The sequence below is a fragment of the Accipiter gentilis genome, chromosome 24 (assembly GCF_929443795.1).
Source record: "Accipiter gentilis chromosome 24, bAccGen1.1, whole genome shotgun sequence".
NCBI classification, from domain to species: domain Eukaryota; kingdom Metazoa; phylum Chordata; class Aves; order Accipitriformes; family Accipitridae; genus Astur; species Astur gentilis.
Window position 1 is genome coordinate 2,325,736 of NC_064903.1, and position 26,735 is coordinate 2,352,470.

The window sequence follows — 26,735 nt, forward strand, 5'->3', positions numbered from 1 at the left end:
GGCACCTCTTTTAGATTACCCTCATTTTGCATTTTCAGGCTTTACTTGAACTCCCATAAGTAAGAAAAAGGGGGGACAAGCTGTGGGTGGGCCGGAGGGACACGGCACTGTTTGCCACGGGCAGATGCGCCACAGCGCGGGCCTGCTGGTGTGGGGCTGCGAATGCCCCCAGAAAGCCTGGAGCAGTTCCTTGCAGCATCCCAGGAGTGACACAGCGATGCTCCTCATCCCTCTGGTCCGAAAAGGAGCGGTGGGGTGGCCTTCGTGTCACCCACAGCTCGGTGGCAGCACCCGTCTCCATCTTCTGCTCCACCTAAAGGTCTTGCAAGTGGTTTGCTATCATCCCTGGGACACCTGATTTAATTTCTTCCCTATGCCCATGGCCTCTTCCCCCATCCAGCTCAAGTGGATCTTATCGCATCCCATCCTGTCCTGCCTGATGTTGCAGAGCCAGCGGTCCCCAGCCGGTGGTTCCTGCTGAGTCAGCACAGCCGGGGACAGTCCCGGGGTACCTGTCCTGGGTACAGAGCGATGCTCCAGCATTGCCACAGCAACCAGGTTTGGGGTTTCTGGCATCGCCACGGGGCTCTGGGTCCCCCCGTGGCTCAGCCCCGAGGTCCTGCGGCCATTTCCAGGGTGGCTGCCGGCCCCGGGTGCCGCTTGCTAGCGGGGGCTCCGTGCCGGAGGTTTATTTATAATCTCTCTATTTTTAGTACAAAGCTGAAATCTGTTTTATGCTGGAGGGATTGGGGGAAAGAAAAAGAAAAGAGAAGAGTTCTTTTCTTTCTGACACACGAGCTGTCAGTGAAGGCTTTTTTTGGGGTGCGGGGGGGTATTTTTGTTAAGTCGTATTTGTCTGTTAGAAAGGAGAAGATGGGAAGGGGGGAATTAAGCCAAAAGAAAAGGCTGCCGGCCGGGTGGGCGTCCTGGCCGCTTTGGGCACAGAAAACATCACAGCAGCAGCAGCAAGACCAGCCTCCGGTCCTCCTGTTCCCAAAAACCATCCCCGGGAGCTGGGCAGACTTTCCCCTAGCAGCGAGTTCCCCCTGACCGGGGTAGGTAGACACGGGGTTCAGAGGAGCCAGCGCGTGGGAAGGAGCCAGAGCGCGGGTGGGAGAGCTTGACTTTTGGGAATACTCTTCGGCAACAGCAAGGTGAGGGGCTGCAGGTGTTGGGGACCATCCCCTGCCCTCCCTGAACGGCCTTTTTAACCAAATTCCCGCTCTTTTGGGGAATTGCATCCTCTGTGGGGATTTTTGGACCAGTTTTGATGCTGGGCTGACCTCTAAGGGAGAGCTCAGTTATTGCAGTTATTGGCCCAGAGCGATGCTGAGCCAGGCCTCCCCCAAAATCCTCCCGAAAGCCGCAAAGGCAGCTCAGGGGCTTGGGGCGCTTTCTGGGGACACAGCGGGGGGAAAAGGCGGAGATGATCCGGAGCTTTCCGCGCCTGTGGGTCTGGCCTCCCTCGGTCCCCTGAGCCTTCAGCATCGGCAGCTCCGAGCCAGGCTCCATCGCGCTGGAAGAACACAAACGTGTCGGCTTTGCGGCGCTGTCGGCTGGATGCCCACCTCTGCGTGGGTCGGTTCCACCCCACCTGGGCTTCCTTGTGGGCTTCTCCATTTTTCCCTATTTTTCGCAACCCTGTTTTTCCACCCAGTGAGCAGACGAGAGAGCAGGGAGGTTTTTGGGCACCAAGATACCTGGTTTAGATCACGAGCGCTGCTCTCGTGGGGACGCGGCGGTGGCCGGGTGGGATGAACGCGCCAGTGGCACAAGCTGCTGGTGAAAAGCTCTTTTCATCCCAAAGCCACGTGTGTCGGCATTTTCACTGTCCCTTATCAAAACCACAAAAAAAGAGGAGGAAAACCACCAACCCAAGGGCCCTGGGAGCTCGGTCATAGCACCCACCGTGCGGGGGCCCTGGGTGCCAAATCTTGGTGGCTTCGCAGCTGAGCAGGACCCACCATCGCGGTGTGCTCGGGCACCAGAGGGCATCAGGGACCCGCTCAGCCCAGCGCCACCAGTGAGACCGGTGGGTTCTGCCCCTGGGACTGGGTAGGTGGCAGCTTTCGGTCATCCCCTTTGTTCAGAGAGCCTGAAAACCTGTCCTGTTTGTAAAAGCCAGCTTTGTGTCAGCAAGATGTACACAATATTATTATTTTAGCTATCTGTCCTGTATAACAGTTGGTTTGGTTTTTTTTCTTTTTTTTTCTTTTTTTGAGTTTTACACTCAAGGTTAGAAGCGAAGGACCTCCTATGAGCCGCACTCAGTGGAGCTGGTCGCATCGCCCACCAGCGAGCGTGGGGTCCGAGGACACGGGATGGCGTCCCTCTCTGCTCTGACCCCCCCGGCCAGGTGGGTGCAGGACACTGCCCTGCAAACTGCCTCCCCGGCCGCGCTTCGGAGGGGAGGTATGAATAAGGGCTTCCTCGAAGGTGAAGCCTGAAGGTTCGTGTTATATTATAAATCCAATTATCACCTTGTTTCACTCGCCGGGAGCTGCCAGTGCCAAGCAGTCGGATTTCCTCCCTCCCTGCATCCTTCTGCTTCCTAGGAGGTTTTTTTTTGGCCGAGGGACCGACGAGCCCAAGCCCTGCCACAGCCCTGGGGGACCAGCTTCAGCCTCGCTGAACCCCCTTTCCCTCCTGCCAGTCCCACCAGCTTGTAACTGGGAGGGGGGGGGTGTGTATGTGGAAATAAAACAACTTTTACCCGGGAGCGTTTGGTTTCCCCGGCTGAGCCCGGATAGCCTGGGGAGCGGGAGACACCGGGGCGGCTGGCTGCTGGGATGCCTTTCCCGCAGGAGCTGGAGGGAGATGCCACTGGCAAGCGGAGCGGAAGGAGGACAGAGGTTGCTGTCTACCAGGCACCAGCTTTTCATCTATTTCCTCCTGTTTCCGTGTTACCAAAAAAAAAAAAAAAAAAGAAGTGTATCTTCCGAAGCAGGGAGGGCTGGGACGCAAACGGACATGGTGTCATCACTGCTGACCTCAAATGCCCCTAAAGGGTGCTCTGGGGCCAAGAGGAGCTGCCATGTTTCGAGGAGGGATGTCAAAAGGGCAGGATGCCAGAGACCCGCCAACATATAAATAAAACGATCCTTTATAAAGCCACACGAGGCTGGCTGTGTTTGTTCTCGCGCCAAAAGCTGCCTGAGGAAGACTCCCTTCTCTTCCTCCTGCTTCGGAAATGCACGGGAAGGTTTCCAGGGCATTACTTAGCATCTCCAAAGGGTAGGTGGGTGCAGACGGGGGAGTGAGGCTGTGCTGCTTCAACCGGACCTGCAAAGAAGGTTTCTCCTGTTGCTGGGGGCTGGTGGTGAGCTCGGCTCCACCTTGACCATCGGTGTGACCCCACCATGTAATGCAGCCCGGGCAGGCTCCAGCTCAGGGCACTGCAGTTTCTGCTCTATCTTCTGCTTGCGCCTTTGGTTAATTCCCTTCCAGCGATGCAAGAAGTGGGGATTTGCTGCTTCCCTTTGCCTGCTCGCCTCTGTTCCCTGGGTGATTCCTCCTTCATTCAATTTTCATGTGCTTGGCTCCACCCTGATTTTTTTTTTTTTTTTCTTCTTTCTTTCCTCGAGAATATCCCACCCAGCACAATGGGGCTTTGTAATAACATCTCCTCCTGCCAGCCTTGGTAGATGCTTTTCCAGCCCTGCCGGGCGCTGCGCCCTGCCTTCCTCCCGGGGCGAATCCTGCCTGCGTGTCCGTGCAGAGGGCTCGGCGGTGGGAAGAAATGGCGTTTTCTCGCACAAGGCCAGGCGGGAGAAGGCAGGAACTCACACGTCGGTGCCCGCATGCGTTTCCAGCGTGTCTGAGGACCTTCCTTCTCCGCCCCGGGTCGTTGCCGTTGAACGGCGACACGCAAAGTCGTGTTGGCTTTGATCGGGAGGTTTGCTCTGTTTGATCTGATCTGTTTGATCTGATCTCCTGCCTCCCCGTTGTGCTCTGCTACCTTTTTCCCTGTGCTTTTTTGCAACGTGGGGAAGTCAAATTCCATGTGCGTATTAACATCGCGCCAAGGATGTGCTGTTATCTTCTACAGGCTCCTATTCCTTTTTGGATAAATAATTGGTTTGCAATAATAAAGTGTCTCTTGGTGTGAAACTAGGGGAAAAAAAGTGAAATCTGGAACTGAGCCAGATCAGGAGAGGGAGGAGTGCTGTTTTCTGCTATTGTTTCTTCCAAAAAAACCCCAGGAACCAGTCTAAAAAAGAAAACTCCCTGGCGTGTGCCTACAGATCGTTCATTAGCATGACATTACCGGCTGCGGGGAAACGGCCAAGGTTCGAGTGCCAGGAGCGAAGCCAGGTCTTGCTGCTCCTATTCTACACGCAAAATGTCTCTCCTGGCCTCGCAGCATGTTATTTTTTGCTTGGTGACTGCTTGCTCGGTCGCCTCGGGGAGGGTGGCGCAGCACGGTTCCTCCAGGCTTCCACCCGTCGCAGCTCGGAGTCTCCTTCGGGGATGTGGTTGTTCTGTTCTGCTGTACTCTGTTTTAGAAAATCCCCCAATATTGACCCAAAGCAGCGTAAGCTCAGGTGCTTCTTGACGTTGGAGCAAGCTGCTGGTCTGCAGGTGATCTCCCTTTGGTGACGAGCGGTGAGTAACGATGCATTAGGGAGCAGGGGGGGTTCGGGCACTGTGCACTTGGTGTTTTATGGTGACCCATCAACTGCCAGCCCTTACTTAGGGGCTTTTTTTCCTCTTCTTGAATCCTCTAACACTGACCCCCCTGGGAATATTTTTGGTTGCCACACAGCATCCTCAGCTCCTTGTTTTGGGGGTTTTGAGGCTAATGAGAGACCTGTGCCAAGAAGGAAAGGGGGATGCAATGAGACCCCCCCAGAATCCGGTAGATTCGTTAGCTCAGGCTCACCCAGGGGGACGTTCACCTCTTTTTCCATTAAACAGAACAAAGCCAGTCCTACAATCTTCCAGTATCTAGGAAAGATGCTCCTCAGAGTAGGAGACCTGCGGTGACCAAGGCACCACGTAACAGAGGCAAAATTGGCCATGAACAGCCATTTTTGGGGACTGGCTTTAAACCCAGGATAAAGCGACCTCAGCATGTGTACCATGGCCACAGCGTCGCACACTTGACAGCCCACCCCAGAGGGGCCTGTGCGAAGCCATTGCTTTTTCCCCACAGAGGAATCGGCAGAGAATTTTTTTCCAGTTGAAACCACCGAAGCTGCTTCTGGTTTCGCCGCAGCCGCTGGCGGAGCTGTTTCTCACCCAGGGCTGAGCCGACTGTCAGTGCCGTGCGGATGCGCAGGGATGCTGGTCTGCGGCAGCCGCTCCGGCCATCGCCCGACCTCCCCCAGAAGGGAGCGCGATCCGATTGCTGGTGCAATCAGGTGTACAGAAGAATCGTTTAAATTTTTTTAAAAAAAGCAAAAAATAGTGATTTTTATCGGAGGCAATGGATTCGGCAGCTGAGCAGGAGCCTGTAGGAAACAGAGTTGGCTGAGTGCTTCTGTGGTGGGACAGGTAAATTAATACAGCCCGACAAATAAATCACCAACTTTCGGCCCCAGAATTAATGCCTGTTTAAAGTGAGGCTAATATCATTGCATATGACTTGCCTGGTTACACATGCAGCTTCTCAGAGTCAACAGCCGGCTGGTTTTGGGCTACGATGGTCTCCGGCTGACTGGGAGGAGAGCAGTGCTCTCGCCCCGAGCCAGCCCCGGGAGCTGTAATGACATTTTACTGACCCTCCTGCGACCGTGAATTCAAGTCCTGGTTTTCCAGGACAAGGGCTAACAGCCCTGGCGCACTTTTCCTGCAGGATCCTTCGCTGGCTACTCTCCCTGCATAAGCACTTGCCTGCAACCAAGGTACGTTTTAGCCTTTGCCGGGACGACTCCACAGCTCTGCGTGTCTTTCGTTGCAAGGCTGGCTCTCCACACCTTGGCTTTCTCCAGCCCTTCTCTTCTGAACTCCTTTCCCAACAGGGTGATCAGGAGGGCAATGGTGCCACTAATGAATGATGCATAATACCATCTCCCTGCCTGTGCCATCCCAGCCAGGAGCACGGCACCCATGGGAGCTGCTTGCAAGGGCTGCAAACAGCCTGCTGGGGTCAAACCTGCCTGCACCTCCTATGCCAAGGATAAAAAGTAATTTCTTTTTTTTCCTTTTTCTGGTGCAAAATGCATTCAGGCACACATGCTTTTACGTTATTGTTGGTGGTTTTGCTTAGGTACCTGAAGCCAGGACAAACCTAAATGTCGGTCTGAACAGCAAGGGGTGGCAGCGGTGGCTTTGAAAGGCTGTCAGGGTAAGGCATGGCTGGGCGAGCACCGGAGCAAGGTGTTTGAAAAGGCTTCTCAGCTTTGATATTGAAAGCTCTGTTATGAACAGCCAGGAACAAGGGCTTTCAATCGGCTCAAAATACACCCCAGGGTATGCAGGTGGGGGGACAGCTCACTGGGGTTTATTTACAGAAGTGTGTGACTGGACAAATATACATAAATAACAAAACATAAGCCAAAATAATACATATTATTTTTTTTTCACCCACTGAGCTATGCTGGCAGCAGACCCCCATGTTTGTACGCTGCCTATCACTTTAATCCTGTATTGATCTGTCCCACACATTCCTCCTCCCTATCTACTATCAGAAATTACACCAAAGCGGCAAATCGTGAAGCCGACGTTTCCAAGGGTGTTATTTGTGTCACAGCAGCCGGAGCGCATTAGTCAGCGAAGCTCCACACTGGAGGTTCTGGATATCCCCTCTGGCTGGGGTTTGAGAGAGGACCTGGAGGGACGGGACGGCAGAAACCATCTCGTTGTGACGCTGCATCAGCATTCGGCCGGCAGTGCCGGGTGAAGGAGCTCCCGTCCATCTCGTCCAGGGGCAGCTCAGCAGTTTGCTTCCTTAACAAGCCTTCCCCGGGGAACGCCGGCTCCGTCTTCACATCCCAGGAGGAGCTAGCAGGTCTCCAGAAAACCCTTCTGAGACCCATCTGAGCTAGGGGGGTCGCGCTGCCACTGTGGTGGTGTTCAACCATTAAATGCTGGTTTGTAGAAACGAGCGGGGATGCGATGTCAGGGGAGGCCAGCGCCATATACGATGTAGACGAGGTGGTGGAGTCGGTGCTGGGGTCCGAACGGTTGGGTTTAGGATCCTCCCATCTTCAAAAGCATGCTCCGGGGAGAGACGGGGCTGGAAGCTGTGGGTCGGTAACCTCCCACAAAACAGGAGGTCTGGGATTGTCAGAGGGTATCTGGCATCTGGGGGAACTTTGCAAGGCAGGTGGGGAACTCTCCATTGCTCTGAAGGCTTTTGTTTCAAATGAGATGTTTTCTGCAATGTGGGTTTTCCCTCCAGCAACATCTCTAGGTCAGCAGCTTGGGGTAGGCTGGGTGGTTAAAACTATTTCTTCCAGGCTTAAAATCAATTGCAGTATTTTGCCCTTGCGCTGGGGCCCTCCCTTCTCCTCCACTTGTGCGTGTTCACATTTCCCTGCTGAAGCAGCAATACTGCAGAGCCTACCAAGCAGACGGGTCCTTGGGGGTTATTTCTGGAGAATCCAGAGACGAAAAGGCATCTCTGCCAGCACTCCCCCATTTTCTACCTCTTCTGCAGCTTCGCTGAAGCTTGGCCATGCCGTTGCCCCAAGCCCACCGGCGGGGCGGCTGCCGAGCAGGACCCGGGGCAGGCTGGCGGCTCCGCTGGGCTCCAGCCCCTCTGAGCTGCAGGTGGCTTTGCTCGGGTCCCCGAGCTGCTCCGGGGCCGGGCGAGCGTGAGTCATGCTGCAGAAATCTCCCCGGGGCTGCTCCTGGCTTCTACGTTTGGAGATCGTGCCCATCTCCAGCATGCACGTTTGGGCTGGTTCAAGCAGAGCTGCTTAACTGGGTTAGTGGCTTGGCGTCCCCGTGATGGGGGGAGCCGGGCTGGGGCAAAAGCATCGCTCCTCTCCCCGGGGAGAGACCCGGAGGTTCCTGCCCGCCTCCCTCCTGCCGGCTCGGGCTCTCCCTCCTGGTTTCGGCTCTAATCCCCAGCATGGGTGAAGGTGGTGGTCTCACGAACGCCTTCCCCCTCGCTGGAGGTGCCTGGCTGTGGGCTGAGCGTCGGGAGCAGGGGGAGGATGCTGCTGAAGAAATGTCTCCTTGCGGGCCATGGCAATGGGAACAGCAAAGGACAGACGACAAGGCGGTTTGGCTGGGAGCCGGTGGGGAAACAGGGCTTTCGGTCCCAGTCATGTTGCCGAGGGATTCCCCCCCTCCCCTTGTCAGCACATCCTGGGCAGCACGTCAAGGCAGATCGATCCCAAAGGTGCTGCCGGGGCGAAGCACCCGTGAGACAGGACCCAAAACCTCCCTGCCTGACTTGCAAGCATCCAGCTTTGCTCTACCTCATCCATTGCCTGCTCAAAAGGCCGCCTCTCAAGTTAAAAGAAAGTAATGTGCTTTAAGAAATGTGCAAATGCTCGTGTTTGTGCTTTGAGTGCTGGAGCTATCGGGGTTTTTTTGCTTTTGTGGGTGCTGCTGGGGCATGCTCCTGGCTTGGGCAGCAGCCTTGCCTTTGGCTGCCTCCCCTCTGCTCCTTCTGCTGCACTGGATCCTGGCGGCATTTGCTTTGCAATTGCAGGAGACAGTGGTTTCCTCTTCTACAACTAGAAAATAATGAGACTACAGGAGGTTTGATGTTAAAAACATGATTTTCAGCATCGCAAGTTGGGGAAGCAGCAAAAACTTGGCTATTTCCCAGATCTTTCTTCAATGCTATTTACCTGCCAGGTATTTGCAACGCAGCTGCAAGGGACGTGGGGTTTCTGCATGTTTAGTGAGTGGATCCCACCGGCATCGTCCCCTCCCGGGCACGGAGGGGTGCTGGGAGCGGTGGCCATCGGGGCGGGCGCTGGGAGGCTGAAGCCTGGGCCAGCCCCGGCGCTCGTCTGCAGCGTGCTATTAATAACCCACCAGCGAGGCTGCCGGGCTGGAGGAAACGAAGGAAATGAAGTTAATATGTGGAAATGTTTCCTTGTTTTCCCACTTGGTGCTCAGGGGCCTGCCTGTTGGTCCCTGGCCGTCTCGCCCAGCCCAGGCTGCGGTTGGGCTCAGGGGCTGGATGGTAGCTCTGAGAGAGCCCAGTTTGGGGAAAAGTGTGGAAGAACAGGGGTTCTGGGGATGGCAAGCAGAGACCAAAGCACTGTTAAGGCGTGTCTGAGCTGCTTAGAAGGAGGGAGAAGAGTTCAGGGGACTCCTCCTTCAGGGTGAAGGGGAGAAAGGGCACCTTTGCTTGTGGATTTTGGGACAGCGTTGCGCCTTGCCAGTCCTGTGCGAGAGCTCTCCAGGAGCTGGAGACTGGAAAACCAGCTTGTGCACAAAGGACAGGCTCTGTGGGGCCGGGATGACGCAGCGTGACTCAGCCCGGCCACGCTTCCCACGCCGCGGCTCTGCCGGCAAGTCCCTTCCTGCAGGCGCCGAGGGCAGGCAGCGGGTGGGCTCTGCCTGCTTTGGGCACTCGTGGTCCTCGGGTGCAACCGCAAAACCACCCTCAGCCTCCCTTTCCCACCTCGCCTGCGTTATTTCTGAGCCATTCTCCAGGTGGCCCCGTGGCCGCCGGTAGCCGGGGAGGGTGCCGGTGGGGATGCTTTCCTGGGGGCTTGGGGCAGGAGCCTTGGCTCTGCCCCTGAGCTCAATGCTTGAGCTCAGCAAAGAGCAGCTTCACCTGCGAATCCCAAACCCTGGCAAGGGGTACGCCGCCGGCCGCCGTCACAAGTGCCCGCCTGCCTTCACGTGAGGGCGAGGGAAGCGACGGTGTCTCCGTGGGGCGGCTTTGGGGCGCCGAGCAGCGGCGGCTGGGGTATGTGCTAACTCTTGTTGTTGTTTGTTATTTGCTCCTCTGCCAGTTGGTTTCTTGTTAAGACAAGATCCTTCTTAACATGTTCCTGGGTGGAGCTGAGCCTGCTGCAGGGCAGAGCCGTAACGTAGGGAGCTGAAGTCTACGCCGTGCTCTGGGGGGAGCAGAAACGGGGGTGCAAGGAGACCCGCACGGCGGATGCTCGAGCAAGCGCCATATAATACAAACCTCTACAAATGGGGCAGCAAATCAGCGGTGTTGCAAGACAGCCAGACCTTCCCCGCGAAGGGCCTGCCAATGGATTGGAGACGGCAAGAAATACATGCTGCAAACTTTCTGCTGAGTTACGGAGAATCAGCCGGGGATTGCAGCAGGCAAGAGTTTGTGACAACCATCTGAGCTCCCGCAGAAGCAGAGCCGCTCCAGCGATGTGCGCCGTGCTCAGCCCTCGCCTTGGGGATTTCATCCTTTCCTCCAGGTTTCCCATCCTTAATTTGTTTCCCGCTGCGGTTTGCCACCTCCAGCTCTCGGGGTGCAGGCGATGCTGTGAGGGCTCCTGTGCTACTCCAGGAACATACTCCTAGGCTCTTTCTCCCCTCCCTGAAAAATAACACTTGTAGATGAGGAATAAGCAAGGCCCAGGGCGAGAATAGGAGTCACCCGTGAATAAGCCCAGGGTTGGTGAAAAGGGGACAAGGAGCACAAATGAACCCTCATTATAGCGCGAATCATGAGTTAATGAGTGTGGTTTGGTGATGTGCTCAAGAGCAGAACATTTCTCTGCCCCATCCTCCAGCCATTAAAACTTTAAGCAGGGGCGGGGGGTAAGTCTCTGATCTCCTGCTCTGGGTGGACTGCCTTATCTGGGATGTGCAGCTGGAACCTGAAGGAAAAAAGAACCCTGTGGCGATGGGATGCTAACTCCAGGGTGAGGGCATTCATTGCCCTGCCTGGCGGGGCAGAGGGGTCACCTCCTGCTGCTGCACCCCACTCTGGTGTGGCGGAAGCTGCAGGGCTGTGCTTTGTTTAAAAGGTAGAATAAATGCTGCTGAGGGGCACCAGGCTGCATCTTCCAGCCCACTGTCCTTAGCTCAGCGTCATGCTGGCGATGGCTAAGTGGAAGCTGTCCCTATCTGTGCCCCTGAGCTCTTCAGGCCATCTTGCCTGGCCTACGGGTCACCTGAATTAATTGTAGGCTATAAAATCAGGTGTCGGACTAAGCCACCCAGTGCCTGTCTCCTCTGAGACTGCAAACCAAGATCACGTGAATTTAATCCTCCCCCTGCCTTGTTACGGGTGTTTTCCCGACCCCTCGCCAGATCTAACCAGGTCTAAGCCAGAGGGAGCACCAGAGAAACAACAGGGTTGTGGGAAAATTGCCTGGTTTTAGGAGGCTCTACATTTGGATTTGACTCCCAAGTGTGGAGTGGTTGGTGTTTCTCCCCCCAAACAAGGGTGTGGGTATATCTGGCTGCAGTATAGGGGATTAGGGAAAAGAGAGCGGAGGAGAAGCTGGCGCAGCCGAGCAGCCCCACACGCCGTGGAGGGGGGCTCGGGGGGGTGTTTTGGGTAGTTGGGCAGTGCCTGGGATTTCCCATCCTGGGTCAGTGCGGGGCACAAGGTGCTATCCAGGCAAAACTGCAACCCATCCCCTGCCTGCGGGCAGTCTAATTTGATGCCCAGCTTTGGTGGAAGGACGACGGGGCCAGACGTCCTATCTCAGCTGAGACTATTTGAACTAAATGTAATAGAAAATGAAAAGAGACAATGAACCAGATGCCGCTGGATCTTTATAAAGGTAAAATATAAGGAATAAATTAGGAGTATGGAAGCACTTAACCCTTCTGGGAGGGGGAAGGAGCCTGTAACACCTGGTCAAGGTGTCTGAATTAAAAAATGAGGATCTACGATTCTATGACCTCGTGTTTTCATTGATTTCAGGGCACACATCATGTATGAAGAGGCATGAGACCAAGAGCGGGTTGGCTACGGAGAGCGGAAAGGCCTTTAGTTTATGGGATGGGGTAACACCACAGTGACTGGGCATCCCTCCACTGAGCATCTACTAGAAGAGCCTGCTGTTACGACCTATTTCTTTTCAAACAGGGGCTTTTGCAACTCACCCCCGACCCAACCCAGTCCATAAGACCCAGCGGTAAGTCCCCTGCAGAGGCCTGAGGTCTCCTTGGGAAGGCAGCTGCAGCGGTTCCCAAGCTGCTTTTGCATTGCTATAGGGCTGAACTCCCTATAGGCACCCCAGCAGCAAGCAGTTGTGCTCTCTTAATTGTAGAAGCACAACTTCTGACACCTGCGTCACTACAGAAACTTTGTTTGGGTTTCCAAGAAGCTGTTCATTCCTTATCGCTTTGGGGTTTTTTTTCTGAGTTCAGGGATGTTGACGGAGTCGTGTTTAGGCGGTCCCAGGGCAGCTATGTCCTCGATGGTATTTGAAACGAGGCATCTGCTGGGGGAGAGGTGAGGAGGGAGGGAAAGGATGGCAACTGGGGGGGCTGCCACGTTGCCTATAGCCCCAGCTGAGCCGCCTTAAGCTGCCAATTTTTTTGCTAGACCCAGAAAAATAAATCAATAAGCCAGCCTAGCATTTCCTGGGCTTGCCTTCACCTTCATCAGCCCTTGTGGTCCCTTAAGTTTGTTAATCTCTTGATGGGCCTAAGGTAATATTCAAAGGAAAGTCCATTTGCTCCTGTTATTTCTGGGGTCCATCACCTCCTGTTTGAGACAAGAATTGCCCATCTTCACCATGAGCCCACCTGCTGTTTCAATCATTTAGTTCTCTGCAGAGCACTCTAAGTACCTGGCAATTTCCCCAGTATAAGCAGGATTTAAGGTCTTTCTGCTGATTTTAGTATCCTCAGTGTTTTCTGTGGGTTTTAGGTTTCTACCCAAATGAACCCATTTATGGTTCTGCTCCTTCTGCCTCTGAGCAAAGCCTGGGAGCAGGAGCCAGCGGGGAGCATGGCCAAGGGCTGCCCGGAGCGTAGCGACTGTGGTTCATGGAAAAAAAGCAGTAGCACTGGAGCACTGCACAGGGTGCTCCTCGAGCCAGCGTGTGCTCATCAGGTCTGATCCTGCAAACCTTGCTCAGGTGTGTGAACCGGTGCCAGCCCCCTTAGTTAACAGGGGCGGCGAAGGTCTGCTCCTGCACCCGAGCTGGAAGAGATTGCTGCTGGGCTGCTTCTGTGCCTAATTAGGGGAAGGGATATTAATGAGGCCCAGAGGAGGTACAGGATGATGACTCTGACTTGGGGATGAGGACCTGTAGTGCTCCTGTGCTGGGTAAGAGGGTGGTGGGGGTTTTTTTTTGGAGGGTCTTTGTAAAGGGCAGCCTAGAGCTGCTAGGGTGATGGTGCTGGAGAGATGGCGTGGCTTGGTCTCCTCACCCCCAGGCAAGGTAGGGAGATGCTGAAGCTGAGGATATCTCTGGAAAGATGGGTGCTGAAACAGCTGCTGTGCCCATATAGCTCTAGGTTTCTTCTCTCGTGGGCATGCAGCCAACCTCCTGGGAGCATCACTGCTCAGGGTTCTGCGATGACACCCCTGACAATCAAACACCAAAATCCAGTTTCAAAAGTCAGTAGGTCAGAAAGGGCCAGAGCTACACACCATCCTGAAGGCAGGACAGAACGATGCTGTCTTAGTAACTCCTGTTGGTCAGCTGGTGATGTGTGGCCCTGGTCTAGATTTCATTCTAGTCCATAGGAAAAAAACCAAACCCCAAAACCTCAGTATCTTTAAGGAAAGGTCTCTATGGGTCATTCAATAGTTCATGGTTTACTGGTTTTCTTATAGCATCGTTATCTCTACAGAAGCAGCCAAGGAGGTCTGGAGCACTTGCTATACAGCAGGTAAGTGCACAAGGTGTTTCTGATAGGTCACAGATTCGGGGCCCACTCCAGTGATTTTTGGGCCACAGTCAGCTTTAGCTGAAGAAAGTGGAAATAATATTGGTGGGAGGGAGAGGAAAGGAATTACTTGATGTGATGCAGCTTGGGCTAGCTAAGGTGGCTGTTGGCAGGTGCTGATTGAGCAGAGGGAAGAAAAAGCCCTGCTGTTTGTTAAGATTTAAGGGCTGTTAAAACATAAAAGCTCGGTTTGGGGGGAAGAAGGGCTGAGGGCTGTGTGGTGTTACCCTCATTCCTGGGAGATACACGTACAAGAATAACAGCATTGTTGCTCCTGGATTTTGTGGTTATTGTGCGGTTTGGGTTTTTTTTTAATGCATCTGAAGGTTTTCTTCAAGCCCACCTTATGAAGCTGTATGATTTCCTCAGCCTTTCACCTTTCTTTTCTGGAAAAGTGAGCTTTTAGCTCTTTCTTGCAAAGAGGAGAACAGGAGACATCACAGCTCAATGCTCCGAGTGCAAATAGAAAATACAATCCGGAGAAGAGCCCTCATTTTCACAGCTAACCCCCCCAGCCCCGTGTGTTTGACCACCCAAGGCAGGCAGTGCTGCGTGCGCTGGGGCTGCCCGTGGGTTTTTCCCTCTGTGCCAGGTGTTTATGGGATGGGGAGAGGGCTGGATGCGACCTCTGTGCGAGGCACCAGCATGGCTGAGCTTTTCTTGGGAGAAGCATCAGCCTGCCAGCAAGGTGAAAACGGCCTCAAATGCCGCTGTGCTGCGATGCTGTTTGGTCCTGTAAACATCAGGGATGACCCATCTTCTCCTCCTCGGAGCAGAAAGACAACGTGGTCCTTGCCCGGTGCGGTGGCACTCTGGAGGCAGGCACAGAAAGACAACGTGGTCCTTGCCCGGTGCGGAGGCACGCCGGCTGCGATGGCTCTGGGTTACGCTGCGCGCTTAAGCGTGAGCTTAAATCCCTCTGATGGGAACTGCAGCGTGGAAGGACCGTGAGCTACCCAGGCCTGGCCCGTTTTGGGGTGCAGCAGGGACAGTGCTGGTGATGCTGAGGAAAGGGAGATGAAGGCAACGCAGCCGTGGACAGCTTTGCACTAGGGCGTTGCTCCCCATTGCAGTATTCGTGTGACTTTGCAGATCAGGACTGAAGGGTACCAGGACGACAACTGCAAGGTGTTGCCTGTCGTACCCACCGCAGCATCCCTGCTGGGGTATCAAGAGCCCCCATCTCTTGTCCTCCTCTGTAGCTTAATGAACACTCTCGAAATCTCACTCTTCCTATGGAAAAGGTGTTATTCTCCACCTCTCCAAGACCAGGGCAGCCACGCTTTTGTCTGCTGATTTTTTTTTAATTTTTTTTTTCCTGTAGCAGATCCACTGTGCTCTGAGGTATACTGATAAATCTCTTCAGTAAAAAAGAAAATAAAACACCAGACTGCATGAGCTCTGTGGCACAGAGGTATCGCAGCTCCACCCCAAGCCAGGTAGGGATGGACACGAATGTTTGGAGAAGCACTGGAGCAACTGGGGTGGATTTTTGGCTCTCAGGTTAACTCTCCGTGAATGGGCCGATGGTGTAAAAAGTTAAGGGGTGCTTTGCTGCCTATGCCCAAAGCCAAAGAAAGCATTTGCAGCTTGATGCATCACCGAAACAATCGGAAAACCAAGTGGAAAACTCTGAGCTTGGGCTGCTTCATGGAATGATTGATATGATGATCCCAATTACACTTAATTGTGGTTACCCTATTAATGACACCCTCTTTCTGTAGCACACACCTGCCTCTCCATGGGAAACACTACTAATATACCTTAAAACACCAGTTACAGCCAATGGAAAAGCAGCAATTAAATCCACTAAGCTTTGCCTAAAAAATGATTTCACTTCCCTCCAATATTTTTAACATCATAGAGGCTGTTTCTTAAAACAAAAGCAATTCTTCCAGTTGCGTGACCTCCTATTTATCCGTGCAGGAACACCTCCAGACCGGGCGCTGATGGAAAGCACCGTTGGGTTTGCGGGGGCTCTACAGAGAGGGGCTGGGGGGTAGAGCCCTGCCTCGTTGTTATAAGCTTTCAGGCAGCGCTGCACAGGAAATTTTCTCCAGGGGTCGTTTTTTGGGGTGGAAATAGGAAGCCGGGCTCCTACTTGTGTCGTGTCCTGGTTGGGGAATGGGCTGACAAAGCTTAGTGCTGTTTCACCAGGTGTCTGTGGGTTGTCAAATGAGTAGTTTGAAGCACCTGGCCGAAGCCAAATGATCAGGGTTTGCCCAGGTGGGCTTGTGCGGGAGGAGGAGGGCAAAGGTGGGGAAAGAAGTAGCCTTCCTCCCAGAGAGGAAGACAAAAGAAGCTGGGAAGAAGTTAACAGCGCCCAGCCCACGATGGCAACCCCACTCAGGAACAAGGAGCCTGGATAAAACCGAGGTAGTTTTTAAAATCTCCCCATACGGGCTGTTCAGTAGCGGTGGAGAAGGTGCGGTGAAACCTGGCATCGGGTGGGTTTTTTTTTTTTTTTTGCCGTCGGCACCCGCAAAGCTGGGGTGCGGGCCCCTCGAGCCCCCGCAGAAGAGCCCAGACCCCTTTTTTTTGCACAGCAGGGCCGTGGCCAGGCTTGTGCCCAGGCCCGCCGCAGCTCCTCAAGGCCGAGTCCCCGTGCCTCAGTTTCCCCGTGCCCCAGGGCTGCTGGGTCCCGGGGGGGGGGGGGGGGCTGCATCCCACGCAGATGTGGCCACGCTTCCTCTGATTGTTCTTATACCGGGGGGGGGGGGGGACGGGACACGGGACGACACCCAACCCCGTGGGCTGCGGTGAGCGGGGTCAGCATCTTGCCCCCCCCCCCCAGCCCCCGAATTTCCCCCGTGGGCATCGCCGCCCGGGCGCAGCCTCCCTCGCCCCGGGGCGGGCGCGGAGCCTCCTCCGCGCCGAGCGCAGCGCGGCCGGGGCGGGGGGCGGTGCTGCCGGGGGGGGGGGGGGGGGGGGGAAACGGGGACGGGACACCGGCTCCTCGCCGCACCGGCTGCAGAAAGTTTCCCTCCGGGCTCCCGCTCGCATCCAGGCCTGGGACCTTCTGAAAGAAAAAAAAAAAAAAAAAAAATTTGAAAAATTTTTTTTTTTTTTTTTTTTTTTAAACTTTTTATTATTTATTCTTCTGGTCGGGCAGCGGCCGGGCCCCCCCCGCCGGGCCGGGGCTGCGGGGGATGCGCGGCGGCGGAGGAGCAGCAGCAGCAGCAGCGCGGCCGGCGCCGGGCCCCGGCGGGCGCCCCCCGCGCCCCGCTGCCCGCGGGAGGCCGCCGGCCCCCGGGGGGGCCCTCGCCCGGCCCGGGGGGGCCCTCGCCGCCGCTGTCTGAGCGCTCTGCCGGGGCCGGGGGGGGGGGTGGGGGGGGGTCCCGGGCCGGTCCCGGGGCCGGCGGCGGGAGGCAGGTCCCGGGGGCGGCCCGGCGGAGGGGGCCGTGCATGGCACGGGCACCCCCTTTCCCAGCTTTTTATTTTTATTTTTTTTTTTATTTTTCTCGGAGGAGCTCGCCCCATTAGTCGCTTTTTTGGGGGAGAAAAAAAAAAGTTTGGGGTTTTTTCCTTTTTTTTTTTTTAAAAAAAAACCCCAAACACCCAACCCCACATTTCAACTTCAAGACTTGCAGTTTTTTCCCGGGACCGCGTTAGCGAGCGGCGGCGAGGCCATGCGGTGAGAGGTAAGAGCGGGGCCGGGGCCGGGAGGGGGACCCCGGTGCGGGGCTGGGGGCGGGCAGGGGCGGCGGCGGCTTCGCCCTGGGAGCCGGGACCCTCGGGGGAGAGGGTGGAATCAGTTCTTTTTGTATTCTCATCCGATAAATACCTGTCAGCCCCCCCTCCCCGCGCAGGTACCTGCGGGACAGACCCCCCCCCCCCCCCCCCGCCCCAGTGTGAGCTCAGAGCTGCGAAGTTCAGTTTAGTTTTGGAAAAAAACCCGCTGTCTCACGTCAAATGGAAATATTTTTCTCGGTTTTGTTTTTGTTCGAGCTGCTGAGGAAGTACCAACTTGGAAGTTGAGCTGGGCAGTTACTGCTGCGGGCCCAATTCTGATCGCAGCCTGGTTGTATTTTCCACTGTATGTGTCAGATTTCGGTAGTTTGTGCCTGGTTTACGCTCGCGTGAACTGCCCAAGAACTGGGTCATTACTCACCCGGGCTGATTTAAAGTATGTTTGAGTCCAGGAGAGTGTTTCTGTTGGCTGTGGCGAATGGTTTTTGGTTGGGAGGGTTCAGTCCTTACTGGTTTTAGTAGTCCCAGGGAAGCCGATGGGGCAACCTCGGTGAGAAAGTCTTAGTCATGTGTTTACGGAGCCTGACTGGAGGGTTCCTGTTCAATGCCGTGTTCAGATCTCCACCTCTGGTTTTGCTTTACACCTTAACATTCATTAGCTATTTCAAAATACAGGGATTAATAGCTGATATAACCTCCCTGCTCCTCCCTCGCATTTTATTATAAAATGAGGCACGACACTTTCCCCCAAGTGACGACAGCTCACGGCAAAGCCAGCACCAGCTCCATTTTTAAATCGGGCCAGGCTGCGGTGCAAAAGTCATGTTGCGCGGGACTTTGCGGCCGCGTTGGTTACAGGTTACTAAAACCTCAGTCTGTGATGCAGCGAGCTGGATCTAAACGTACTGTAACTGTTCAAATCAAGTATTTGTGGAATGCTGCTCACTCCCGCCACGGTATCTTCGCTGATTGGCTTTGGGGTAAATAAAAGTGCCGAATTTACGTCTGTTAAAGCGAGTCAACTTGTCCCGGTCCACTGGAGACCCTGCACGGAGGCGTTTGCGCTGCCCTGCTGGCGTGCCGAGGGTGCCCGGTGCCGGACGCGAGCGGCATTCAGTCCCCGATTGAACAAGTGACCAGAGAGGGACGGGGAGTGCCCAATTTCTGCTGTGCCATCTCGTTTCCCTGCTGCGGTGTGAACGCTGTTCACACCCTCGTGCACAGCTGGAATTAATTAATTTGATTTCTACGCGTTCCTGTAAGGAGAACCAACTGGGTGGTCGCGTCGGGGTGGGAGAGGGGTGTGCTGTGCTGCCCGGCATCCACGTTACCCGGGGAGGTTATGCGACGAGAGCCGCTCGGACCAAAACCTCGTGTCCTGTATCACCGAGGTGCCGGCTGCGGTGGGGACGCAGGGCAGGACGGGCGGCTGCGCGGCCTCAGGATGGGCTCTGTCGTTCAGAGAGGTTGGGGCGACCGCGCTGCCGTGCTTTCCTCCTGCAAAAGATGACCCGTGCCAGAGCCCAGAGCTCAGCCGGTTGCTGGTGGGGTTCTCAAACCGGAGCTCTTGGGTGGTGGTCATCGCTGGGGCAGGTGGGACGTGAGCCCTTTGGCCCGAGGAGCCGGTGGTCCGCGGGGGGAAGCTGTTCGTGGGAGGAGGAGGAAGCAGGTGCATCGCACGTACATGTGCGAGGAAGGGAAAACACGTCGTAGTCTCCTTCAGGGGAGCCTCCTGATGAGTCAGGCACTGGGGAAAGGTCTGCCTTGAAAGGATGAGTCTGGAAACTACAGTTCCTGATCCTGGGTACTGAAAGTCATGGGTGCAACAGGTTCATTTTCTGGCTCTTTGCTCCGTTTTTGGTTCGTCCCATACCTGTTGCAAATGTTACTTCTTTCCATCCTGGTTCCCCAAGCACCGGAGTCTCCTGCCTTCTCCCGCTGCTGTTACACTCCTTTTCCCGAGCACTAATTGCTCTCAACCACCCTGTTCAGGGCTTTTTTATTCTTTTCAGCTTGCAGGCTCCTGTGAAACTTCCAGGTGAAGCATGAGAATGGGTTTGCTTTTGGACTTACCTTACTAAGACCTCTCAGAAATAGTCTCAGGAATCCAGAGGATCTGAGGCCGGGAGCTGAAAACCACCCAGCTAATTACTGCAACCTGCTTACGCTTGGAGCAGTTATTTCTGCCTGTGTTTACCCGGCTGTTTGTTTGTGTCTCGTGATCTCAAAGACTTCCCCAATTTTTGCAGTAATATTAGCTGATTTAACAAAATCGCTCTGCCTTACTTATAAAAAAAAAACAAAAAAAGAGCCCGTAAATAACATGGGTAAACCAGAAAAGAAATAGAAGGAGCAAACAAAATGCACAAGGAGCGCTGCTTCTGCCCCGGGACAGGCGGGTGCTGCTCCCACCCTCCCCTCCTCCATGGGCCAGGGCCCTGCCAGCACCACGAACCAGGGATCTGAACACGTGTCTTGCCCCAGTGGCCTCTTACGAGCCGTGTTTCAGGTCATAAGCATCAGCAACTTTGATTTTTGTGGGGCTTTTTTTATTTAAGGTTTGTTGTATCAGGCCTTCTTGCGTCAAACAGGCAATAGCTGTCTGTGGAAAAGTGGTTATTTCTGTGTTCGGTGCTGACATTGGGACGCAGCATTAATTTTCCGTTAAATGACAGATTTATTGGAGTTTTCTTCATCTACACAATATGACCTGAAAACCTGAGTTATAATTTGCCAGAAGGGGGCATTTTTTGCAAACATCAGAAAGGATTTCGGTAGCATGGGAGATGGGCAGGGTGAGCTCGGCTTGATAATTAAAGCAGGCAACGATGCACGTCTGGAAACCACAGCCTCTTGGGGAAGGGTTCCCCGGTGCCTAAATGGTATAACAAAATTATTGTGCACCTACATGCTAGTGAAGGAATTTTGGGGCGTTGCGTGCAGAGGGCTGAGTGCGGGGAGACCGGTTACCTGTCTCCCTGCAGGGCACCGAGTGGTCGTTACAATAAGAAATCACAGAATAGTGTTGGATTTTATTTTTTTTTTAATGAAGCCACTTAAAAATGCATTTTCCAACTATCTCCCTGTAAATGGCTTTTTTGCTGTAGGTTGAGCTCGGAGAGCTTCACACTGCTCTGATGTTCTTGCATGTGGTTTCTCCACTTTTCCTCTCTGGAAAAAGGGCATCGTCCCAGCTCAAGCTCACAGCTCTGCGTCTCCCTTCCTTTGAACGAGTTGCTGGGCTGCCCGTTGCTTGTCCTGACCCAAGCCAGACACACACGGGCAGTAAAGCCATTCCTTCACTGTAGAAACACGGGAGTTCGTTTTCTCGCGTGGGGTGTTTGTTGGATTTCGGGTCCCAGCCAGCACGTGCTCTCTGGCCACACCATCTCTGTCCTCATCTCTTCTGTCCACATCCTAAACCCAGAGGTCCTCCTTAATCTTGGGATCAAGGGTTTGCTTTTTTTAAACAGTTATCTGCTGTGATGTGTAATGAAACATTGATTTACCAGTTGCCTGTTCAACATGCCAACCGCTGGGTGTACAGTTTTTCATCAAAAACTGGCCTTTTTATTGTGTATCGGCATACCTCTGGAGCTAAGGCCCCAAGCGCTGGGTCTCTGACCGGCTCGTACCAATGTGCTTTGCAACAGTTTACGCTTTGTATGTGCTAAATTCAGCAGTAAGGGACTACATTTGGCCAGCTGTGTTAGTTCCAGGAGATCTCGTTAGAGGTCCTGAAGCATCCCGAATTGTTTGGGATCACTGCTCAGCCAGGTTTGGGTGCCATCACCTGTTTTCTGACCTTTTTCCTCTTGAAATAAGTGCTGAGTTTTCTGCACATCCATGGCAAGGGGCTTCCTGGGCTGATGGGGAAGGGACTGCTGTGCAACGTAAGGGCAAGCGCTGCTGGATGTAAAAGAAGATACTTGTATTTTCCATATTTTACTATGGATACTTGTGGTGGGTTGACCCCAGCTGGATGCCAGGTGCCCACCAAGCTGCTCCATCACTCCTCTTCCTCAGCTGGACAGGGGAGAGAAAATAGAACAAAAGGCTCTTGGGTCGAGAAGAGGACAGGGAGAGATCGCTCAGCAATTACCGTCACGGGCAAAACAGACTCATCTTGGAGAAATAAATTTATTGCCAGTCAAATCAGAGTAGGGTAATGAGAAATAAAACCAAATCTTAAAAACCACCTTCCCCCCAGCCCTCCCTTCTTTCCGGGCTCAACTTTAGTCCTGATTTCTCCACCTCCTCCTCTGAGCAGTGCAGGGGGACGGGGAATGGGGGTTGTGGTCAGTTCATCACACCTTGTCTCTACTGCTCCTTCATCCTTGGGGGGAGGACTCCTCACTCTTCCCCTGCTCTGGCATGGGGTCCTTTCCATGGGCTGCAGTCCTTCAGGCACAGCCTGCTCCAGTGTGGGCTTCCCACGGGGTCCCAGCCTCCTTTGAGCATCCCCCTGCTCCGGTGTGGGGTCCTCCCCAGGCTGCAGGTGGAGATCGTCTCCCCCGTGGACCTCCCTGGGCTGCAGGGGGACAGCCTGCCTCACCAGGGTCTTCCCCACGGGCTGCCGGGGAATCTCCGCTCCGGTGCCTGGAGCATCTCCTCCCCTCCTTCTGCACTGACCTGGGGGTCTGCAGGGTTGTTTCTCTCCCATATTCTCACTCCTGTCTCCCAGCTGCTGTCACGCAGCAACTTTCCCCCCTTCTTAAATCCGTTCTCCCAGAGGCGCTACTACTGTCGCTGATGGGCTCAGCCTTGGTCGGCGCTGGGTCCGTCTAGGCTTCTTCTCACAGAAGCCACCCCTGTATCTCCCCTGCTACCAAAACCTTGCCACGCAGACCCAATACAATACTTCTAGGCAGGTATGCAGCTTCAGGGCCAAAAACCTCGTAGAAGTGGTTTCTGCCCCCCTTTGAAAAAGATTATAGAAAAATGAAAGACACCAACATTTGATGACAAGCGTCACAAGTGGAGCTAGAGAGATGGTAACGGTGAGGTGTTGAGTATGTAAGGGTGGTCCTCCACCCTGTGTTGCATGCTGAACATTGCATCTGCTGCAGCTGAGAAGGGTCAGAGCTCCCTGGACCAGGGAGGGGATGGCAGCAGAGCCCAGGTGCATGACGTTTGCAGCTTCAAGCCCGTAGCTCTTGCGTCGTGCTGTCAGGTGGAAAGACAAAAAGCTCTTGAGCTTAGAGGGTGGCGCCGGTGGTATCCGTGGCCAGCATGCTGGTTTAGTCCTTTCCTGTTTCGCTAGTAATTGTCTCCATCTGTCCTCAAATCCTTGAGCCCAGCAGAGCTGTTGGAATACCCAGTTGCTGTTTTGCTGTAGGATTTTTTCATTTGCTTTTCTTTGTGTTTGGGATTGCAATCCGTTTTGATCCCTCATTCTCAGTAGAAGATCCAACAGGTCAACACTGGAGCATTTTGAACACAATTGCTACCTCCTGGTGTCGGATGCAGTGCCAACGGTTGCTCTTTTCTTGCCAGGACCTGTGCTGTCTGTGGACCAGTTGCCTTACTGCGAGAGATGCATGGGGCCAGCCCCGCTCCCGAACTTCCCGCACTGCGAGAGCGGTGATGTTCAGGTTCAGCCCAGCCAGGCTAAGATTGAAGCCTTCCAAATCATAACCTGCTCGGACGTGATGTTTTCACAAGGACTGTATGGTAGTGAAATATCCGTGAGAGAAAGCCGCGTCCAGATGTTGCAAAAAGCTTGGTGCGGTAATGAATTATCCACAGCCATTCCCAGGGTGGACGGCTTCTGTTTCGAGCCGCTGGTGCGGTTTTGCCTGCTTCCCGGCCTGGACTTGGTTGTGGTGCTTTGCTTGTTGCAAAAACAGCGGCCTGGGAGCCTGGAGGAGTTGCCCTGGTGCACTGCAAAGCGGCTTGTCTTGTGGCAGCGCTTTCCCATGGTATTTTCTCCCGGGAGCTGGCGCGCGCCGCCGCACAGGAAATTCTGGTTGCACCATTATTGCAGAGCCTATTGTTTGGGGCAAGGGCAGGATTTGGTCTTGCTCACATCCTAAAATGTCTCGCTGCGTTTAAAAGGATGTTGCAGAGTATCCAGGGCTGCTGGCAGAACGGCAGAGCTCAAAGCTGGTTTTGCGCAGAGTTCACGCTTAGCCCGGATCCCTGTGTTTCTGCTCAAACTTACTGCTCGGGTTTTTCACGGGAATCCTCAGGGTTAAGGAAAACTTGGAGTGAAACGGGAGTCAGGGCATGGTGCCTCATCGCAGTTTGCAGCTTCTTGCTGCTTAGCCCGCTCCTGCTTGCGGGTGCTGCATAGCAGACGTGTTGAGTGATGCAAAATCAGCGTATGCGGGTGTGTGGGGAAACCCATCAAAACTCTGCCTTCGAGATGCCAAAAAATGTGGCCTGGATCGCACAGGTGTAAATAGGCAGGTACAGCACGTGGCAGGCTCTGTTTTCATCTGCCGCAGTCTCGTGGCGTGACCGAGGATGCCTGTTAACCTGTCCGTGCCTCAGTTTCTTATCTGAGCGGTGGAGCGAAGGCTGCGCTGCCTGTGTTTGCTTTCACTTTGTTTTTTTCCCCTTAACTAATCTTTGTGGCTTAGATGGTTGGCAGCGATAGCTGTATTTCCCAGGCTGTGCTATCCAAGTTGCAAAACACCGTTCCTCACCCATGCGAACCACAGGTCCTCTCGCGTAGGGTTACGCGTAATGTTTTGGCTATGACTCGCCCGCCGGCAGAAGCAAGAGGATTTGAAAGCTTTTCTGTCCGAATTGTGCTCTCCCTTGCTGCCGGGAGGGTTGCTCACCCCTCGGGTTGCCTGCCTGGGCTCTCAGCTCCCCCTCGCTGGGTTTTTCATTCGCTTTTGGCTGCCATCCCAAAAGAGGGAAAACGCAAAACTGGGGCAGGTGTAAAGAGCGAAGTCGCACGTGTGACATTCCTCTGCCACTGCACGTCGGGGCAGAATTAAGTGTGGAAGTTCCCAGGGCTCTTGCAAACTCTGCATCCCAAGAGCTGAGCTTTTGCTGCCCCAGTAAAGCCCCGGAGAGTCTGCGCAGGCAGCCAGCCCCTCCGTGCGTGGGCTGCACGGAGCTGCCGGCAACCTGCCCTGCGCTGGGAGTGAATTTGCTGCTGGAGGCTTGTCTCGGTCCAGGTGCCGCGCTTCGGTGCGCATAGGGGAGGGGTTGAACCCCCTTGGATCTAACGCCGGCCGGTGAGGGTGTTATCGCCCGGCTGGCGAGGCAGCAGGAGATGCACGCTGGCCCCTTCGCTGCTACAGCAAGCTGTTGGTATCTTTGCTTCAAAAGACGCCGGCTTCAGTTTGAGGGCTCTGCTGGATTCATGGAAATAGGGTGGCTGCTGCCGTGCGCTGGCATGAGAAAGCGACCCAGAAGGCTTCCCTGATGCTACGGTGACGAGCGCAGCAAAGCACGTGCCTGGCAGAGGGATGAGGAGCCTGGCAGTAGCAGTCCTGTGTCTCTTATCTGAACAAGCCACACTGGGAGCGGTTGTAGCTCGTTTGCTCTTGCTGTTCCTCTTCTGCTGGGCTGGCGCAGGGTAGCAGCTGATGCTGTCCCCCTGAAACTGGGTTGACGTTGTCTGCCAGAGGCCCCCCGTACACTCAGAGACTTGTTTGAGAGAACCGTTAATTGGTTTAAAGCTGCCCCGTTTCACTTGCGGGTATAGAAAATGCCTATTGTGTGTAAAAACAATGCCACCGATGTAAGCGTCTGCCCTCAGTGCTGGAATTGTTTAGCTGAAGTGGTATGAAGTCGCGCGTCTAGCTGGAGCGGCGTGGTCGCGGAGCCTCCGGACTCTCAGTTTTGGCCAAGCAGTTGGTGTTGGGCTTCACCGCCGGACCACGGCAGCGCCTGACCTTCGCCCATGCTGGTGTAGAGGATGCTGTTGGCTGGAGGGCGGCACCGGGGTCCTGCCTGAGCTTGGGCAGCGCGGCAGAGAGTGAGGAGGAGGAGGAGAGCATCCACCAGGTTTCTGAGCAGCACAAGGAGTTGGGTTTGCACTGGAAGTTTTGCCCAGCGAGCAAAGACACCAGCCCCAGAGCCCATCTTTCCATCCTTCCCTTCTGCTGTAGGGAGTTCGACAGCGTTCCTGGGTGTAGACCACGTCCTAGGCTTCTGCTCCACTCTCTAATTTCCACACTGTAGACTGGAGCTGAAAAAGACACTGGCAGCAGCGAGAGCAACACGCTGCGTCCCTCGGTGACCCACTGCGATCACGCTTGGACCATCCGCTTATCAAGCATGGGGAAAGCCGGGAGAAGAAGCAGGGCTCAAGGTGGTGGCCTCTAAGCATTTTCACACCACGCCGTGCGTGGCTCCACGGTGCGGGCAATGCCGGCGGGCTGAGCGCGGCCGGGCTGGATGCATGGGAGCCCACCGCAGCCTGGGGGATGCTGTCTGCAGCCACAAGGGACGATGGCTGCCCGTGTTTTCCAGTGAGATTTTATACAACAGCAGCCGGTGAGTTTACTTTATATGGTGTAAGTCCTGCCAAAACAATTTCTTCCTGTTATTGCTCCTTCAGTCTTAGGGGAGCGATAAGAGCCTTTTGCAGGGAGCTGGTTTCTCCCAGGAGCTTTGGGCAGCAGTTCCCAGGGCGACTTTTCCTCGGTCCTTTAGCTAGATTTCAAAGTTACATTTAGTTAGATGATAAAAGGAATATGTGAATATAGTCTGTGAAGGGTCTCTCCGCAACCAAATGGATCAGGTTTATTTTAGGTGATATTTCCCATGAATTATCTCGTCAGTTGCCCAAGGAGGTAGTTACAGATGGCAAAGTCCTTGGCCTTGAAGACAAGGCTTGTGTTAACATATATTGAAGTGGAAGCTGAGACCACATGGGGCTTTGCTTGGACCTGGGCTGTAGCTCGGAGAGCACCACAAGTCTTGTCATTTCCCCGGCTCACAGCTGGTACCTTCAGCTGACGCTTCGTGTTGCCACAGCATTTTGTTTCCTGACGCGCTGAATGGGGTCCAGCTGAACGGGTGCTCTGGTCTCAGGGCTGCTGCACGCTGCAGTGACGGTGGCAGGTTTTGTTTCCAGCCGGAGGGCTGCGTGGATACCTCAGGCTCCCTGGAAAGTAAAGCACCTTACTTTTCCCACCTAATTCTGGCAGAATTGGGAAGATGGCATGGAGTTTCAACAGCTGGAAAGCTCTACAGGCTGGGGGAGCGATTTGCATGGAAAGCTTTGTCAGCTTCATAGCAAGGAAACACCCTTGCTACAGAAATGCTGCTGTACGTGGGTTTCCACTCCTGCAGAGGAAGATGTTTAAGGCAGATGTTTAAGGCCAAGCCTT

General features: G+C 54.5%; 2 protein-coding genes across 12 annotated transcripts in view; both read left to right on the plus strand.

The window, feature by feature from the left end:
- The first annotated feature begins 3,111 nt into the window (after positions 1 to 3,111).
- LOC126050152 (uncharacterized) lies at positions 3,112 to 15,639 on the plus strand. Of its 11 annotated transcripts, none has more exons than XR_007509436.1 (5): positions 3,112 to 5,846; positions 5,964 to 6,952; positions 9,873 to 10,301; positions 11,765 to 11,978; positions 13,634 to 15,639. XR_007509436.1 is itself a non-coding variant. In XM_049827672.1 (5 exons), the coding sequence occupies exons 1-5, from the start codon at positions 11,591 to 11,593 to the stop codon at positions 14,094 to 14,096; spliced, it is 243 nt and encodes an 80-aa protein (XP_049683629.1). In that variant the 5' UTR covers positions 10,310 to 11,590; the 3' UTR covers positions 14,097 to 15,639. The 11 variants fall into 11 exon arrangements, 8 of the variants coding, with proteins under 8 accessions (XP_049683629.1, XP_049683623.1, XP_049683625.1 ...); XR_007509437.1 differs by having other exon boundaries at positions 13,651 to 15,639; XM_049827672.1 differs by lacking the exons at positions 3,112 to 5,846; positions 5,964 to 6,952; positions 9,873 to 10,301 and adding an exon at positions 10,310 to 11,621 and having other exon boundaries at positions 11,765 to 11,847; positions 11,930 to 11,978; positions 13,634 to 13,689; positions 14,073 to 15,639.
- A 1,445-nt stretch (positions 15,640 to 17,084) lies between these two features.
- ARHGEF9 (Cdc42 guanine nucleotide exchange factor 9) overlaps positions 17,085 to 26,735 on the plus strand; it is a 221,991-nt gene continuing 212,340 nt past the window's right edge. The window contains exon 1 of the mRNA XM_049827609.1: positions 17,085 to 17,387. The gene's annotated coding sequence lies outside the window, so the exon portion shown is untranslated. The remainder of the gene's footprint in view (positions 17,388 to 26,735) is intronic.